Here is a 19,883-nt window from a genome sequence, read left to right on the forward strand (position 1 = left end):
GCCCTCTCTCTTTACAAGAGGCCCCAAATGCAGAAATCAAAGAAACATTTGAAGCCATTCATGTTTAAATTACTTCTCATCTGAACCTTTGAAAGGGACCTGGGATTTCCTTTTCATTATTTATGCTTGGCCAAAATTAACTTTATTCCTCTATGGTGTCTACACTGAAAGATTCTCCCTCAAGAATAATTTCAATTTTCATTCCTAGGCCAAAGTCCCTAATGCTGACTGGACTTTTTCTATTGTTTAAAGGGCCAGATGCTTTTAAACCAAACATAGATTGGTAACGTCTGACCGCTTCAGTCTTTATCTCCTTAAAACCAAAGAATTTGATAATATGATAAATCATACACTTGTAAAAAATAATCTGGTGTACATTAACAGAATTACTACCAGATGGTACAGCATTTCGCTTCCTAAATCTTAGAAGTATAGGTGCTCCTGAAACATGGAAGGGTGACCATGCTTAAAACAGGCTTAGGTTAAAATCCACTTGTGTGGAAAACTCTCAAGAGCAGTTGAGCTCAATTTATAGAAAATTGGTTGAAGGTAATGGACCTTCATCTCCTTGAGAGGATAAAGGAATCCATCATTTCTTAAGCTGCCTTTTACACCCTCTTCTCTCATCTAGATGCATCCCTCCACTCCACAGAACCCTGCATCACGCTTGCAAAGATCCTATCGGGTTTACCCATCTTCATTAGAGAAGCCTATAAATATTCTGCCTGAACTCTAAGCAAGCTATAATAAACTCATGTTTACCTACAAGCAAGAGAGCTGTTCTCGCTGCATAGTCACTAATGTGGGATGTTTCCCTAACTCCACATCCTGCACACAACACAGGCAATATGTGCTGTAAATAGGCACATCTATTCCGATGACAACTCGAAGGATTAAATGTAATTAGGCTGGATTTCGTATCAAGCATGCTTAAGTCTGTCATGTGCTGAAAGGGGGACCCTAGGTCTAACACCCTGGCGAAGCCCTGGGATCATATTTATTTGTTCTAGTCTTTGGAGCTCAGTGTTTCCATACATTTACACAGTATTGCAGATGTGTACCGCCTGTTGTGGGAAGCCAAGAAAATATACGTTCCTAATCTCTATCCAGAAGAAAGCCCACTAGAGAAGCTTTGCTTTGTATGTGCGCAGAATGGGGTCCAGGGCACTAATGATCTGGAACAAATGATTGCTATTCCCTGATTGTTAGTTATCTCATATCCCTCCCCCAAACAGAACAAAACAAAACAGGAGAATGTGTCTTTATTGTGAGTAGGTTGTAAAACTAACGATAAAGCCTGCAGCATTGGACTATATATACACCACAGGTGTTAAAGATGTCATAACTATGATGAACACAGATTGCTACATGGAAATATCAGGCTATTGATTAAACTTGCCACAGACTTGATGAAGAAAGTTTCATGTGCTAACTTGCCTACCCAAAGCCACTAAAAGCATTTTGCACCTAAGACAGTGTTTCATTTTTTTTTTGTTCTTCAGATGTCATTTAAAATTCCCAGACACGAGTCAGAGAACTTAGATGCATTTCTTTGGGGAGATGATCAGAATTGGAATTTGTCTTCCATAGTGTAACATAAGAGTTTGGAATGATATCCAGTTCTGGAATATTAAGCAGGGTCTGAAGAGATGACAGCAGACATCATGAAAAGCCGGTTCATGCAATCGCCCTGGAAAAATACAGATAACATGTTTTCTACATAGATGCTGTGTATTTTAAATGCTAAACTTAGGAAAAAGTCCCAGTCGTCACAGAACGTGTTGATGCATGGAAGACAAGCAAAGAAGGATGGGAAATTGCGTTTATCTCTGGTTGTATTGTCCTTGTTAGGCTTCCCATTGGCTGACATCACTTCCAGCACAACCACCTGGTAGTGGCAGAGTTCCTGGGGTAGGGGTGGGGGTTGTGGGGGATGTGGGGGTCTGGAAGCAACCTAGGACTTACAAAATTCTGATTTCCAACTCCAAGTTCTAACTGTAATTTAGACATAGGTCATGAACAATTGTAGCCCCCTTGATGGTTAAGCCGAGGTCCGGGAGCAATCAGTAGATCCATTATAGCAATCTGTAGTCCCTTGATGCTCTTGGCAGAGCATTTCTCCTTTGTGTTTTCCGTCTCCGCTATGGAACTGAACCACGTATGATTGTAAGAGGATGTCTTTGAAGCCAACCCAAATGGTTTTTTAAATGTTTTTTGAAATAAGTAGCTTTCTCCTTTGTTTGGTTTTCATAGATCAGAATAGAAGTAGACGCCCACGGGAAGTTCTTGTTTTAACTTTTCAGGTAGCATGGTTCATCACTAGCTGGCAAGAGGTGTGCATGGCTAATGCTAACACCTAATGTTAATGTTTGAACTCTTGTTCAGTCTTTGTGTTCCTGAAGGATTACATTCACTAAACATAAATAAGTGATCATTCTTCATAAGTTACACACACACACACACACACACACACACACACACACATAATATATAACATAATGCTTAGAGATATGAGGGTGATTTGTTTTCTCATGTATCCCCAATGACTAAGGCACAGAACTGTCAAGTCAATGAGTTTTGTTTTTTTTCTAGCATCATATTATGTTCAATAAAAGAAAAGGAAATTCGCAGTATGGGTTTGAATTTATACCTCTATTCTCTTTGGCATGATGTTCTGGTTAACTAACTCACCAATTAATTTCAGCTGCTTATTTGCATGTTTTTCCTTATAATTCTTTGATATTCTGAGATGAAAACAGGAGCAGCTAGAGATCAAACTTAACTTCAACCTGCAGTTTTTACAAAATGTGCTTAAACTTGTGTAGGATCTCAGTGAATAGTATTAGATAATCCTGTTGCTCTTTTATATTTGCAAATTTCCTTTTTCTAAAGTCAGTCTGCCCACTGTGTTTCCAAGTCCAAGGATTCCTGCTGCACTCAACTGTGGCTCTCTGTCAGGGTGTAAGAGAATGTTATAAATTAGGCCCGGTCTCTGGAAAAGGCATTATCTTTGCAAAGTATTTGGTGGAGAAGGAAATCCTCACACTCAAGCAAAACTGTAGAGAACAAGGAAGCCCAGCAAGAAGGCAGAGAGAGAGAGAGAGAGAGAGAGAGAGAGAGAGAGAGAGAGCGAGAGAGCGCTTTGCTGTTGGCAAAGTATTTTCAGCTCTTGTCCTTGTAACTCAAAAGAGCCAAGAGTTTGAAAGCGAGCTTTTCTCTTCTCAAATACTATGAACATTTGTCATCTTTATTTCTAGAGTGCAGTCATAATTCCTCCGTAGATTTTTATTTCAGACGGTCGTAGCGGTGGCTATATGTAAATTCAGAATTATAGCCAGATGGCTTGGGGAGGCGATAAAAAGCCAACCAGGTTTTGTGGGAGAGTGAAAATTGCCCATAAGACTTGGCTTTTACCTTTAAAACAGCAGGACATTGTTTCATGAGACCTGTGAAGGAAATAATACATTAAGTTTAGTAGCTGTGGGCTAAATTAATTTTTCATATCCAAGCTGAATACTACCATGTAATCTGCCCAGAATTTTCATAGACGTAAAAGCCAAATCAGCTCCCTTGCTTTTAGGAGATGGCTTGCAAAGGCTACTTTATGACAAAACCGCTCTTTATATTGCTTGGTTTTTTTACGCGATTCACTTTGGGGTTCTAGTCTAAATGGCTTGGGAATCAGACACCTCGGGAATCAGCTAAAAGCTTATGCTGGGTCATCTGCCTGCCATTTCATCAGCTGGCTGCAGTGGCCAGCTGGAGTTTGGAATATTATAAATTAGACGGGAGTTTTCTCCCTTGATTGTTTTAGGGACCATGCTGTAGTGCCCCCCCCCAATGGATTTGCAGCAGAAAATGCCAAATTCAAGTCTTCTATTCTTGTCTTTAAGCCCCCACTTATGCAAGAAAACTAGGTAGACATTAAGAAGTCCATGTTTCTTAATCTTTGCTTTTTTTCTCTTTGTTAAAATAACACTTCATGAATAGGTCCTCTGGTGGTGTGCTCCCATTATAAGGAAAGGTCTTAATTTATCCTTCACAATGAAAAGTATCCTCTCCCTCTAACTTAACTGTGTCTCTGCAGGGTGCCTCCCACTTGCCTGCAATTAGCTGGGCTAGATGTAGTCTGTCATCAAATTATCATAGGTGCACTTCACCAATTTATAAATTGCTCGGAGGAGGAAGAGGCGAAGTTCAGCAAAAGACGGAAGTAGCCGGGGAACTGCAGCTGCCACAGTCCTAGACGGAATTCCTCCCTGGCCTGTGTTCTCAGCTGGCGGCTCCCCAAGCTGTGTGGAGAGCCACGTGCTCCCTCTGGGATAATTGCTTCTTCTGCCTGAGTCTCTTGTTGCTTCTTTCCGATGATCAAGTGTGTTTAAACTCCTGGCTGAAATCATGTTGGTTTTCAGACAGCGTTGTAAAGTGTACCAGCAAACAAACGAAATTGGATCATGTGCTCTTGAATGTCTGTCGCTCAGGCAAATATAGGATAGCCATGAAAAGATCTTAATTGCCCGCTTTCCCCTAATTCAAAGCTGAAGAGAGTCATCTAAAGACTTACACGCTATGTTTCCTTTTCCCCCTTTGAGATGCTTGCCTTCTTATGTCAGGAGATTAAATGGAAAAGGTGATGTGATTGCTTCCAGTTTGCTCTCATATTTCCTGCCCAGTGTGTACGCTGTTGCCTGACCTCTTGTTACCAAGTTAATTCTGTATGTGTGTGCAATTCCCAGGAGCACGCTGTGTCCTTTAACTAGGCTGTGAAAAATGAAAAAGACAATGCTAATGAATTAGTAAAATAAAGAGGGATACTTTTCCCTATCAAGTTTAAGTGTGTGTGTGTGTGTGTGTGTGTGTGTGTGTGTGTGTGTGTATATGTGGGGTGTTTAATAAGGTTGAAATCTGACTGATTTAATTTTTTTCTACCCTACAGCAAGATAAAATATCATTAATATTAGTATTCATCTATTATCTTCTTTTGACTCATCTCAGGGCACAGCTGTTGCCCTTTTGTGTCTGGTCAGGAGTACACCACAACTTTACCTACTAGCCTTTGTGGGCCACATGCAATGGCTCTTAATCAAAAGACCTCAGTGGGAAATACTTTAAACAGTTCATTGTTTCTTCCTCATCTCCATCCATTTCCTCCTTCTCCACCTCGACTCATTCCTGTGTCAAGCTCCCATGTCCAGATTGCAATGGCCATAGGGAGAAATGAAAGAGGTTTGCTGTAGCTTTTTTCATGAGACAGCGGTCAGTAGTGTTAGGAAATCTAGAAAGAGCAGGTTAACTTAAAATCACCTTTGCTAATTCAGAAGACCTGTGATATGGCTGGGTCAAGTTCATTGTTGTATTAATCTAAAGACTTACTATTAGAGATCTTCTTGAGATCTTGTTGTCATAGGCACAGATATGATTTAAAGTCTTATTTTGTATAATTTAATAAGCACATATATGGAGGCGATATACAAATTAATTCTTGAAAGTTAACTTACATCGAAGAGAAATGTTGATGGAATTGTGGCAGTAGTTCTATGTCAGGCCTTTTTGATAGTGAAAATTTATCAAGAATTTGACATTTTTTTAATAATGACCTTGACATGTAAGCTTCAAAGAGGAAAAACAATAATTAGTGTGTTTATTCAGAAATAGAAATTACCTACATATAATAATAAATCATAATTACTAAGCAGATGAGATCATCTTGATTAAAGCTGTTTTTCTTGCACAGTTCAATTAGGGATCTGGATAGTGGGGGAAAGGGCCACAAAAGAACTGTCATGCCTGCCTTCATACTCTGGGACCAGAATTGCCTAAATTTTCTCTCAGTTGGTTCTAAGTTTTTAATTACCATGAGAGATTTTGGAAGACTTATCCAACCCTTCGTCATGTGTATAATAGAATAGTACTGCCATCGCTGTTTTGTTTCTTTTAGAAAGCAACGAACTAGCATTACTATCACTGTTCTTTATCGTTAGGTAGGGTCTCCATATGCTGCCTAGGCTGCCCAGTGACTTTCTGAAGTCATCAGCATCCTTCCTGCTTCTGCCCCTGAAACACTGTGATTACAGATGTGAGCCAAAGCACAGAGCATTATTTTTGAGAAGTTGGCTAGTTCAGGCCTGATGATGATAAGAATCCTTTCATCTGACTTGCCCAACATTAAAGGTTAAAAATACTTTTGTAGACCAATTAAAAGATACAATTTTCTTGTCTCCCTTTCTAAAGACAAAATTTAAACAAGGTATTGGGTGTTATTTAAATTATATTTTGTTGTGTACTATGGACTGGTGCCAGTTTTTAGAGATGAGTTGTTTGTTCTTGTTGAGGGCTGGGGGAGGTGCTGGTGTGGGTGTGTCTCTTCCTTGATGTGCCCGATGAAAGAAGCTCCAGAGACTTTTCTGCAAATTAGGAAAATGGCTCCGCAGGAAAAAATACCTACCAAATCTCAAGACCCGTCTACCATCTTGGATGTGGTTTTTCCAGCCTCAACGCACACAAATGTACACTCACCACATTAGTAGACAAATATATTGAAAAAAAAATCATTAGGAAAATGTCCTTTTCCAGAAAGTCTGGGGACTGTGCATAGCTGGCCATCTAGGTTATGGACATCTCATCGTCACTGGCAGGCCATCGAGGGTATTTCTGTAATTCACAGTGGCTTCTTTCTGGTCTCTGGGTCACGGATCTTGGTAGAATTGACATTACTCTGTTAAGGGATGCCCTTCTACGACGACTTAGACAAAAATCATTGAAGAATGATGCTGTCTCCGGGCAGTGGTGGCACACACCTTTACTCCCAGTGCTTGGGAGGCAGAGGCAGGTAGATTTCTGAGTTCAAAGCTAGCCTGATCTACAGAGTGAGTTCCAGGACAGCCAGGGCTACACAGAGAAACCCTGTCTCAAAAAACTGGGGAAAAAAAAAAAAGAGTGATGCTGTCATTCAAGACTTTTCATCTCAATTACTTTGCAATATACTAAAAACATTAATTCCATGAGTAAGAATCAAGTTTTTAAAAGGAAAAAAAATCACATCCAAGCCTCGGTATATCTTAGCGTTCACGTTAATCACATTTACCAGGATCTTGCTACTCTCTAAGTATTTCCAACCTTTTGGTCTTTTCAAAATCAGTGAATGTGATGCACTGTACAATTTTCAATGGTTTGAGGGTATTTATGTGTGTGTCTTATATGTACTGTTTAAAATATCATCCTGTTAGTAAAAAAATCAGTATTCTAGTCTATTGTTCAAATTTATTTCTTAGATGGTATGTGCAAAGGATACAAGTTTTTGAATATGAAAAAAATCTATTAAAGGAAATGGAATAAATTATAGGACAGTTTGCTGGTTAGCAATTTGAAATCAACTTTGAAGCCCTTAATATAATTAGTGGTTTCGTTTTTTGGTCTGTTGAATTCAAGTCACATTAAGTTAATGTAATTAAATGCAGAAAAGATTTTGTGTAGCCAAACTAGTTAATTAGCCCCAGTTGGCTTAGTATGCTAACCCAGAGGTACAGGGAGAGCTTGAGGAGGAGGTGATGGTAGAGGGGGAAAAAAAAAAAAAACCAACAACAAAAAAAAAAAAACCCCTGTGTAACAGACACTGCAAATCATCCGACTTGCTTTAGGGTAGAAAATGAAGGCGCAGAGCAAGGAGTTCATGTTGAGTTCATCTTCATTTCTGATTGGGAAAACTGACTGTGGGGTGAGCTGTCTACAGATAGAATAGGCAGACCAACAATCTTACTTTATTTACTCCCTCGCTCTCTCCCTCCCTCCCTCCCTCCCTCCCTCCCTCCCTCCCTTCTTAGAGGAATGCTCCTCCTTTGTATGTAGAGATAATTATCATTTCTTGTCCCTATGTACTGGAAATAAAAATACTTACTATGATTGTTTTTTTGTTTTGTTTTGTTTTCCCTATAGGCATTAAAACCATTGTTTTTGATTTTGGTGGACTGTCCCTCAATAGAGTCAGTTCTAGGAAGCTAAAGGAGTTAGGCAAAGGCATGGCCTCCTGCTCCACAGAAATGGTTAACTGCTTGGAGAGGACCCCCCATGCCCCAAGGAAAACAGTTTCCCTTAGGGAGAACTCCTTGTGTATTAAAATAATATGCATCAGCCACATTGGAGGGTTTTCTTGCCTTAATATCGCTAAAACATCATAAAATTGGAGGCTATTCTAACAAAAAGTTTCAAGTTTAAAGATATTTGAGGTTTTAAAATTTTTAAGGCCGTCTTCTCTCCTGCCTCAGTTTCCTTCCAGAAAAGGAGCACTGGGCCCACCCGGACCCCTCTTCTTGCTTTGATTTCATTAACTCTGTACATAGCTGAGCTCCCCCCACCCCACTCCACCCCCAGTACTGTCTAGGGTTTATGGAAATGTTGGTATCTAATGTGGGTGCTGCTGTGGGCTGGTCAGGTGCATGGTCAGGAGGAATTAAGACCCCCCCCCTCCCGCGCCTTGGTTTTTTGACAGAGGCAGGATACTAGCACATTGTCTGAAAGCTTAGCAAATTCTGCTGCCCCCCTCCCTGGGATTATGTTAATTGAAGTCTCTAGGCTGCAGCTCACTGTTTAACATTGTGTCTGTTCATTATACAAACTAGTTTTTGATAGGTTTACAATTGGGCTGTCAAATCCAGCTGTACGGAGAGACCTGCCAAGAAACATTTTCTGAGCTTGTTTTAAATGGAGACCGCTTTTTTTTTTTCACATTTCTAGTGTTTGGAGGGTGTTAGACCTATTTCCCCCCTCTGTTTAGAGAGAGGGGAAATGTCATTTTTGGAAAGTATTGAAAGGGGTACCGTGGTTTTCCGTGTAGAAAGTCGGCACACACTTCCAGGGCTTTTATATGACAACACAGAATACAGACAGATAACCATAGTGAGTTCTTGAAAGCCAGTGTGTTGATTTGATCAAGGTGAGAGTGCTGGGGTGATGTCCTCTCTCTCTATTGAGAATGACACAGCAGTATATCTTCCATACCTGCCGTCATAGAGAATTGTGACTTTCGTATAGCCCCAGTTAGGTATAGCCAGTGCCACACTATCAAAATCAACATACCTTGTGGAAATGGAAGGTTATCAGTGTTCCTCCATACTTTTTGACTCTGACTATCCAGCTTTTTTACTTGCCCCTTGTTAAGAATTTTTTGTCTGTACACCTAAGAACAGTTTCATCTACTGTTGGTCTATTTTGAGAACTTTAGCTTTCTTGCCATGTTGACAAGGTACACTTGGCGAGACTTGGGAAGCAGGTCTCTCTAAGTACCAGGCCAATCTGGTCTATGTAGTGAATTCCAGGCCAGGGCTACATAGTAAGACCCTATGTCAAAAACAAAACAAAACCCCCCAAAGATGCATTTTTTAATATAGTTGTACCAATAGGGCTTTGTTGATAGGATTGTTGGGTATTTATAGCTGTCTGGGAAAAAAAAATCTCCATTTTTTTTAAAGTGAAATAACTAGGGGATTATCTCATTTTGTGTCCTATTTCCTATTCTTGTTTTAACCTGGTATTTATCCTTTGTTCATGGCTAGGACTTTAGGACAAACCTTCTTAGTGTCTGCAGCATTAACAGTTTGAAATGAGTAAACCTTTGAGGTAGAGAGTGACTGTGTATTCTAGCAGTTTTAACAGTCTCTGGCCTGTCTGCTAGTTACCTCTGACAGGGCTCCTTGCTGCTGTTTCTGGCAACAAAGTGATCTGCAGGTCCTGCTTCAGCCCAGCAAGGTAGCAGAGTGATAGTCCAAACCAAAAATCGTCATTTGGGGGGAAATGATAGCAACACAGAGAGCCTAAGAATAACTCGTCTCTAGTCTCTAATTTGATTGCTTCATTTTTTGAAAGTATGTCAAGAATATATATATATATATATATATATATATATATATATATATATATATATTAAGAACAGTTTGTCTAGCTATTTATATTTAATACTGAAACATCAATATAAGACGACAAAGTAGATCTCCTGATCATTTAAATAAAAAAACTCTGTACCAGGATTAACAAATTACTGTGTTGGAATTGTAAAAGAAAAAAAAAAAAAAGAGAAACAAGGTGTAATAGAAACTCTTTAAAATCCTCTTGTTTCTTCTTGTTTCTCCTCAGCTATTGTTCCCTGCCATTCTCTCACAGTTGGAATTATTCCATGGCTGAGACTCTCCCAGCAGCTCCCCTATAATTCTTGTTAGTTAAATTCCCCTCCTTCTCCATTTGTATGTAATCTTTCAAAATAGAATAACATCAGGCTGTAATATATAAAGTTAATTGATGCCCCATGTGTACAAAACCAAGTTGATTTAAGGTCCTACATTCCCAAGTATTTAAAAATTGTAAAAGTAAATAAATACTATACGACATGAAAACTGAAGAAATAAATCTCTGCGATTGGAAATTATTTACATGTCATCAGCCTTTAGTTTTTGTTCCCCTCCATATTTGACTGTGTTTTCAAATTATCTCCTAAGCCTTATATTTGTTGTAGATAAGCACAGTGACTTATTGACTTTCTGATCAAAAGGAATGCTGCAGGCATTTGTGGGTTTCCTCTTTTTTTTTTTTTTTTTTTTTTTTTTTTTTTGGTTACATTAATCTAATATTGTTTCTGTTATGTCTCCTAAGATGAACTCCTTTTCTGAGCACGCAAGGTCATTTAAAGTTAGACTCTTGGGCTTAAGAGGAAGGTCCCCACATGTTGTCCACTGTGACAGAACTACAGCTCATACAGAGCACACCACAGATCGTTCCATTTAGCGTGGGGGCGGGGCTGGTTCTTTTGGTTGAAATGAATGTGTTTCTCTCCATTTTCAGGCTGGCTTATGTGAGTACTTCAACATGAGCATGTAATAAGAGGGGCAGTGTATCTTCTCAGGAGGATAGGCATTTTATGATATCCTACTGGTTCTCCCCAAGAATTTAAGTTTATTAAATACAAGTTTATTTAACAGTAATTATGATAATGGGTTGCAGAGTATATGTTTACTGTCCCTCACCAAGCCAAAGAGACAGACTCTGCCTGTTCCAACTTGCTCATTAGTCAAGTCCTTTTCATCTCAATAAATTGTTCCTTTTCCTTAGTCACTGGGGCAGGTTCTAGGGCTCTCAAGAGGAATTCGAGGCTCCTTTACATTCATTCTTTTCATAGTTCGCGTGCAAGATGACCTGCTTTTAATAGCGTAATTAAAACATACTATGTCTGGCATAGTTGAACCAGGCAGAGGAAGGATTGTACTTGCCTGTACCTCTGGACCCTTTCTTGAAAAGTCAGAGTGTTATAGTGTTTACCCTTATCATTTCCATAGCAAAGCAATAGTAAAGAGCGTGCTAGCTATATGTATATACACAAATATGCACACGATAACTGACAGGATACAAAGTGGTTAGCTTTATGAACTATGAGCTATCACGAACTAATGGGTCTACCGTTGATCTGCTCTTTTCGTTGTTTGTTTCAGTTGTGGTTTTGGTTTGTTTGTTTGATCATTTCATTGTTTTTTTGTTTTTTTGTTTTTTGAGCGATACTACAAGGATGATCATTTGGGGGCTGTTTTTAAAAGGGAGGCAGAAAAAAATTGTAACGTCTGTCAGTAAGTGAATAGTACTTTGTAGTGAAACCGTGTAATCCAGTTGATAGTGAATATCTGTGCACAGTGTGTTCAACTGTCAAAATGCAAAACCGCAACCTCATTTAGGGGAAAATGCAGGTTGCATTTTCATAGTTGACATGATCCTACTTTTTACTTCTGTAAAATAGTGTGACTCTGTATAAGTGTGTGTATATGTCAGTCACTCCCATGAACTTTGGACCAATGTTGCACTAGCTTGACTTGTAGACAGGACACCATCATAGGCAGGACACCAGAGTGTGTGGCTGCATTAGTGTTTACATTGCTCCTTTGGCAGCGTATAGAATATCTTACTGTACTGAAGATGCTAGAACATAGGTGTGAGGGCTCTATTTAGAGGCCAGCTCAGTTTATTCAAATTCAATGAGTTGTGTAGGTGTTGTCTTCAGCAATGAGCCTTTAAGTTAGTTTGTGAAAAGCAACCTAGAGTCTTAGTAACTTCCTGGGTTGTCTAAGGATTCCTATGGGAACCCTTAGTCCAACGTCTCATTTAGATGTAGTCCATTTCCAGTACTGGAAGCTTCATTTGGTGATAAGAGATATGCAGTCGGGGCTCTATCTCCCCATTATTTGGTGATTTCATTTAGGTCACCTTCATATATGTATGTATTTTAGGAAGCACCTACTGTATTAGACTTCCATCCTACCCCTCAAATTTCAGCTGTCTCTTCAATGTCTATCCCTTGTACCCCCTCTCCCAGCCCCCTACAGGTTTGATCCTCCCATTCCAGTCTCCTCCCCATCGTTCCATAACTTTCTGTTGTATATCACTTTCCTGGGGAGGTTTATCTGCCTCCTGCTACCACCTAACCACTAACTTACCTCTGCACTTCTACATTTGTAGCTTAGCTATTATTGGCTAAGCAGCTATTATCCACATATAACTGTATCCATTCATATTTGTCTTTCTGGGTCTGGGTTATCCATTTTATGAAATAAGTAGAAGAGTGTTGGCATTTACTACTCTTTGAACATCTGGTAGAATTACCCACTGAAACCATTTGGCCGTCAATTTGTTTGTTTGGTTTGGTTTGATTTTGATTTTGTTCTGATTGGGAGGTGGGAGGTTAGGAGACTTTTAATCACTGTTACTATTTCAAGTGAAGGTTATAAGTGTGTTTCAATTGCTTATATGATCTTGAAGTAACTTTAAGAAGTTAAGAAGTGGTATACAGCTAAAGACATTTTCATAATATCCATGTCAATTGTTTTGGGGCTTTTTTTGTTTTGAAGATACGAGGAGGAAAACTCATGATCACTTATACGCGTAAAAGCGATGCTGGCAAGTATGTTTGCGTTGGCACCAACATGGTGGGGGAACGGGAGAGTGAAGTCGCAGAGCTAACCGTTTTAGGTAAGTGTATTTCTGTCTAACATCATCTACCTTCTGTAGAACATGCTCATCATTATTCTTTTGTATCTTTATACAAAGGAGAAAAATCATCTTTAATCAAAGTATATAAATAACCTTTTACATAAGGGAGAAAGAAATACCCATAATCCAGTATGTGGAGGAAAGAAAAGGCACGAGAAGGAACTGCAAAGCATCTTGAGGGGGGAAAAAAGCCAAAGTTATGAAATGAGTGTAAATAGGAAACAGTGAGGGGTCTATAGGAGTGGGTAGCTGTGTGGGATAAATGGAAGTCTGTCCTTACTGAACATCCTAAGGGATTTTCCATTCATTCATCTTCTAGAGAGACCATCGTTTGTGAAGAGACCCAGTAATTTGGCAGTGACTGTGGATGACAGTGCAGAATTTAAATGTGAGGCCCGAGGAGACCCTGTGCCTACAGTTCGATGGAGGAAAGATGACGGAGAGCTGCCCAAATCCAGGTACAGATGGGAGGAGCTTCGACGATGCATGAGTTTGAAATTTCTATTGCGAATCAGGCAGTGCATGCTTTAGTTAGTGACATGGTCCTCACTTCTGATCTTACTGATCACCACTTTCAGTCAAACTGCTCAACAACCCATCTTTTGAATTACAATCTTTTCCAGGCCTAGTTATAAATGATGTAATATTCCCAGTCCTAGGCTGCAGCAATAAGCCCCAGTTCCATGATCAGAACAGAAAAAAACAAAACAAACAAAAACAAACAAACAAAACAGTATTCTGTAGTATACTGTGTTGCCAAGCTAGGGTATGGGAAACCAAGTATATGAAATGAAACTTGGATTTGTCATATCAATTTATAATACACTCATTTTGATGTATTTGCCTCCCAAGTTGAGTAACATCTGTAGACTCTGTCTGAGGGCCAGGATGGAACCCTGGAGGTAATTAGAATCAGAAGGGTACCATCTTGTCTCCAGCGCATCCCAAAGCATGCTACCCTGACTGTGGCTTGTACATGTCGTGTTCCTTAAACAGATTCCTCTTCTACTGACAAATTGACTACGAACATTTTGCAAAGGAGGAGGTAGGAAGAGGAAGACAGACCTAGCATTAGTCATGTAACTATGAGTCAATTAAAAATTGGACTTCTTTTTTTATTAGCTGTAGTGTGGTCAGGAAAGGGTAGAAGTCAGAATTTCTTGATGTCTGTTGACCCTTTAAATAGAAGAAGAGAGATCTAAGATGTAGGGAATGTTGCTGATGAGATAGTGATATAGAACATTCTGGTATTGTCACAAGTCTTGTGGGTATTCATTCAGCTGCAGATGTTGGGTTCTTGCTAAGTATTGGCACTGTAGCATTATGATGTATGGAGTCTATGCTTATAGGAACATAAAAGAGCGGGGAATAGCATCATGAATACATACCCATGACATTATCAAGTTCTTTTGGCACATATGTACGTCCAGGAACAGGAGAAACTTATTAAAGAAAACTGAACCATATGCAATGGCTTAAATTTATCTTTCAGTGTGTGTGTGTGTGTGTGTGTGTGTGTGTGTGTGTGTGTGTATTCAGAAAAGAAAAATAAAATATTGTACATATGAACCACTGCAGCATAGACAGGCATGTATTGGGAAAGTTTAGCTCATGTACAAAGTTCACAGTAAGCATCCTGTGATATCAGACTAGAGCTTCTAGGGCCAAGTGATGAGGGGATTCATGCAATAAAGACTTTCAGCTCATATTGTCTGACAGGGCTCAGTCACAAAGGACTTGGATGAGCAGGTTTGGTATCCAGGAACAAACTGGTTTGTTTAAACAGTAGATGTTGCTTCATTAAGGTGAGAGGCTACACTGTTGCTGTGGTTTGAACAGAAGAGACTTAGTTTCCTAGCAGATAAATGAAGCTAAGGCTCCTAAATAGAGGAAAACTGAAGTAAGCTGATACATTAGATTGCAGATTTGCCTCAGTTTTCCACACTAAATACTTGAAAAGCAAAACCAAGTGGCCTCAGTATAAAATTGCACATGTATAAAATAATACCTGCTGAATCCTAAGCATTTTGTTAGACTTTATAAGGTCAGAATGTGGAAAACCTTTACATTTTAGAATTACTCAATGGTCCTGAGCCTTTTAACTTTAGTTTAATCACACTAGCTTATGGCAACTAACTGCTCTTTTAGAAATGGAATCAATTTGCATGCACCTTGTTTCTGATTGTTTAGTGGGATGCCTGCTTATGACTTGAAGCCTAGAGACAGCATAGCTTCAGACTTGTAATGGTGTGATTTTCCGAGAAGTAAACCGTGGGCCTTTGTTTTCTTTTATGATATCAACAGATATGAAATCCGAGATGATCATACTTTGAAAATTCGGAAGGTGACTGCTGGCGACATGGGATCATACACTTGTGTGGCAGAAAATATGGTCGGGAAAGCTGAAGCTTCCGCTACTTTGACAGTTCAAGGTAGACAATGGAGAGGGGTCACATATCTGTGTTTGTGACTGTGTGTGTGTGTTTGAGTGTGTGTGTGAGAGAGAGAGAGTGTGTGTGTTTAATCATGAGAAATATAACATTGATGCTTGAAGAGAACACTACTTATATTAGTTTTCATGGATATAGCCTTTGTTGCTCTGAATAGTTTATGTCAAATATCTAAATGAAGTATTGTCTATATTTATATACTTGTTGGAAGAAATTAAATTAAATTAAATGCTCAGAATCATGGTCATGCCACTAGGATTTAACTCTGTGTCTTGAAATATAATGTCCTTGAAAACTCTTAATTAAATGGCAGGTGTTCCTATGAAATCTTTGTTGTAGGCAGAAAAGAAGTTGTGCATTGCTTCAGGTCATGTTTCAGATCAGGGTGTGTAAACTGAAGAATACCAGGTGGATTCTGTAGCCCCAGAATGCAATATGCTTGCTTGGCCTTCTCCCCACACAATACTAATGACAAAACAGGTGCACTGCTCGCACATCAGCTGGGCTGAATAAAGTTCATTTCTCGTTGGCTAATTTTGAAGGCGATTTCTTCCTGAGTTTACGTGCTACAGGGGATCGAATGTTCAATGGCAGAGGTGTCCTGAAAGTAGGCAGTGTCTTGAAGCTGATGTTTGCAGATGTTTCCAAATGTTTCCTCACCGTTGTGTTCAGAGTTCAGACATCTTCTGTGTCCTTCGGCATCCTTTTGCTTCCATGATGTTACAATAATTATATTTCATTGTTTCTCATTTGAGAACTTTCTTTTCTTCTAGTGAGAAATCCTTTATTGTGGAGTTTGAGAGGCAGTGACCTTTAAGTGTGTATGTATATGTATATATATATATATATATATATATATATATATATATATATGCACATATACACATGTATACAGAAATATGTATATATATATATATATATATATACACATATATATACACACACACACACACACACATATACAGCAATATGTGTGTGTGTGTGTGTGTATCTGTAAAGGATTCCCTATTTTGACAAGTATATACAGTAACCAGTGACCATAAACCACTTCGGTTGTTTATGGGGCTAACATTAGCAACACTTCAGGCTGTCATCTTTTCTGAATGCTGTCTTTTCTAAAGCTATTAAGAAGAAAAGGGGGGCTTTTGAGAGAGTTGCACTACAGTAGATGTCCACAAAACAGCATGTGGGCTTTTCACATTTAAAAAAAAAAAGAAGAGAAAAAAATATTTCTTTTCTGTCTCAAAAGCTATTATGTCCCATTTTGGGGTGTTTTTTAGCTCTACCTCAGAAAAACAAAAGAAGAAGAAATAAAAAATAAAAGTCAAGAACGAACCCTGAATTTCTAAGGCTTCCATCCAATACTTCTTAAGCTAAGTTAAGATTGAAATTCTTTCTCAGGCTAATGCTGTGTGAAGCAAACAACACTCACATTTAGAGCAAGCATAATTTCAAGAGATGCCAAATCCAAGTTCAAAAGCCCACCAGAGGCAGCGGCCATGGCCATGATGAATACAAAGCATGAAAAGGTGTGTCTGTCTCCAGGCCTCTGTGACAGGAAAACTGGCTGGCTGTCGCAGTCAGTTAAATAAGTCTCACTTCAAGCTCTGGCCCAGAGCCTTCTACCCTGCTAGACTGTTGCTAATATAAACAAGTAGTTCTGTGTCGTGTACAATGGGCACTGAAACCAAAATATGGCTTCTTCCTGCAATTTTAAACTCAGTTCCATGGCTAAGCCAGCCTTAAGTTTTCCATATGGAATTCTTGCTCCTAAGCCAGAATTGGTTTCAATGGAAATTGGTTACAAATGATCGGCTCCAGAGCCACTTGCTAAATTCAGATATTCTCATTTCAAATGTGTTTGTTTTTCTATGAAGTTGTGTGTGTGTGGGGGGGGGGGAATCTGTGAGTAACAAAGACTGTATTGCTTCATTCTGTATTAAATACGGACATTAGCATCACTGTGTAAGTCACCCTCACGTATTAGAACAGTAGACAGAGTACTGAAGAGAAGCAACACTCTGATTCAAAGAAAGAGCTAGGAAGAATTTAAAGGAAACCAGAGATCTGGAGTTTTTATATTTTTTTTCATCCTTTGTGAAGACTGTAGTAAATATTAGTTACTACACTGGAACCTAATCAAAATTGAATCCCTTTGGTAGCAGGACGCAGTTATAGCAAAGTTAGCAATGTAATTTGTAGTTCTATGTGGTTCCTTTTAAGAGGGAATATTGGAGTCGGTTTGCACTTGAAAGCAATCTCTATGCACTTAGCCATTTAGCCACCCTGTGAGTATTTCTTTCATGGGATTCAGATAGGAAAGCTTCAGCATATTAAAATCATGAGTAAAAAAGTACTTTAAATAAGGATAGTGTTTTGATTTTTCACCCCTAATACAAAGAAAGTTAATTCCAATATCTTAAAAGGAATCCTGATTTGAAATTTATTTTTCTCTGTTCTTTTTTTTTTTTGAAGCTTTTTTTTCTCTTTACTTTTTAGTTTTTGTGGTGTCGGTGAATGAGCCAAGTACCACATTTAGCAGAGAGTTACACCCTATACCCTGTTCTGCCCTGCTTGAGACAGTATCTGTAAAAGATACTTTCATAGTCCTTTCTTGAGTCGAGGACCCTTCTGTGGATTTTCTGCCCTTTCCTCCCTCCTTCCCTCCCCCTTCTGCCCTTGATCCCTTTTCTGCATTTGTGAGTGTGCATGTGTATGTGCTAGTGCATGTGTGATGTATGTTTGTGTGTGGTGTGTGTGCATGTGTTTGTTGTGGTATGTGTGTCTACATTTATTGTATGCATATGTTGTAGGTGAGCTATATATGTATGTGTGTGTTATGAGTGTTTGTATTTTATCTGTTCTCTGTGTGTATGGTGTCTACATGTGTACTAGTATGATCTGTGTGTGTATCTGCGTTTTTCTGGTATGTGCATTGTGAGGGCAAGTGCCTGTATATGGTTTGTGTGTCTCTGTGTACTGGCTATGTGTGTGTTGTATTTGCTGTGTGTACATGTTGTATGTGTATTTTGTATGTGGTGTTTGTGTATATTTGTGGGGGGGTGTGCATTTGTATATGTGTGTTGCATGTGTGTATATGTGTACATGTGCCTGTGTGTGAGTGCGTGTGCGTGTGTGTGTGTGTGTGTGTGTGTGTGTGTGTGTGTGAGAGAGAGAGAGAGAGAGAGAGAGAGAGAGAGAGAGAGAGAGAGAGAGGCTGGGAACTATCTTCATGCATTTTTCTTCCTAGGCAGTTGATCTTCTACAGAACTAAATCCAGCCCCCAGCCCTTCCTTGGCTTTTCTACTTAGATATTCTCTGCTGTGTTTTAACGAATACTTATTGAAACTGAAATATGAATCCACATTTTAACCTCTGCTTGAGTGGCAAAAGAGCACAGACACAGGAGGAAAACCCAAGCAGCACCTGGTGGCTTGATCCTAACTGCCAACAGCCAACTGTATTGGGTCAGAGCTGGAGAGGCTCAGATGTGTGATTCATTCTGTCTGTGGTCTGTGCTGGGAAGAGAGTAAAGCAGCAATCATTGGACCATTTGCATATTTTAATAATATCACATTGAATATTTTAAGTGCATAAAGTAAGACAGACTAAGAAAATAAGGAAACAGAAAATTTTCAGACGAGACAAAAATCCTAACTGTAAGTGTCTTGGTAAATAAACTGATACTCAGGCCGAACCTGACTCAGCAGCTCCTCCCCGGAGCACAGAAAGTTGTCTCTGTATTGTTTGTCTACAGAGAAGTTAAAAAGAATAAGGAAACATTCTGTGGATTGACGCAAATGATAATGATCTTGCAAAGGATTCTTTTTAATTCTGAACTTTCCAGAAGTTAACAATGTATGTCACAAAGATAGTAGCAAAGGTTGTGTTACAATCATTAAAGCCAGGGCTACAATTACGATGAGGTTTTATGAAACAGGAACTAAGTGGATGAATGGATATTAAGACTATTGGGCACACAGACTGTTAAAAGGCATTGTAGTTTAACTCAGTGTTGTATTGTCGAGCATTCTGCAGGAGGTGTTTGATATCAGCTCTGATTCTGCTAACTGATCTGGTTGATTGCTTTGCCAATTTTAAACTCCTCAGCCCATGCATCATTCTCTCTGTACTACTAGAGTCCTTCCGTACAATCCAAAGGCTAATAATATTATTCATGAATAGATAGCCTCTAAAACCTCTTAATATTAATGACCACTTCAGATTTGCATGGCCTGCTGAGGTCACTCTGTTCAGAGCTTGTCACTGTGCCCTGACAGCCGCACCCCCTGAGGTCCACCTGCAGTGGTAGTTCTGTGGGAGCAGGACACTAAAGCCAAAATACATTTTGTGCTAAATCAAAATATAGATTATTTAATACAAATGTCCCTATCTTTCTGGGTAATGAAGGTCACA

At 39.2% G+C, this 19,883-nt stretch overlaps 1 protein-coding gene across 15 annotated transcripts in view; it reads left to right on the forward strand.

The window, feature by feature from the left end:
• Positions 1-19,883, forward strand: part of Robo1 (roundabout guidance receptor 1) — a 1,019,974-nt gene that overhangs the window by 892,820 nt on the left and 107,271 nt on the right. For all 15 annotated transcript variants that reach the window (XM_006522960.4, XM_006522963.4, XM_017316894.2 and 12 more), the window contains 3 exons: positions 12,876-12,996; positions 13,337-13,475; positions 15,322-15,449. In XM_006522960.4, coding sequence (XP_006523023.1) covers positions 12,876-12,996; positions 13,337-13,475; positions 15,322-15,449 — 388 coding nt within the window. The remainder of the gene's footprint in view (positions 1-12,875; positions 12,997-13,336; positions 13,476-15,321; positions 15,450-19,883) is intronic.

The sequence above is a fragment of the Mus musculus genome, chromosome 16 (genome assembly GCF_000001635.26).
Source record: "Mus musculus strain C57BL/6J chromosome 16, GRCm38.p6 C57BL/6J".
Classification (NCBI taxonomy): Eukaryota; Metazoa; Chordata; class Mammalia; order Rodentia; family Muridae; genus Mus; species Mus musculus.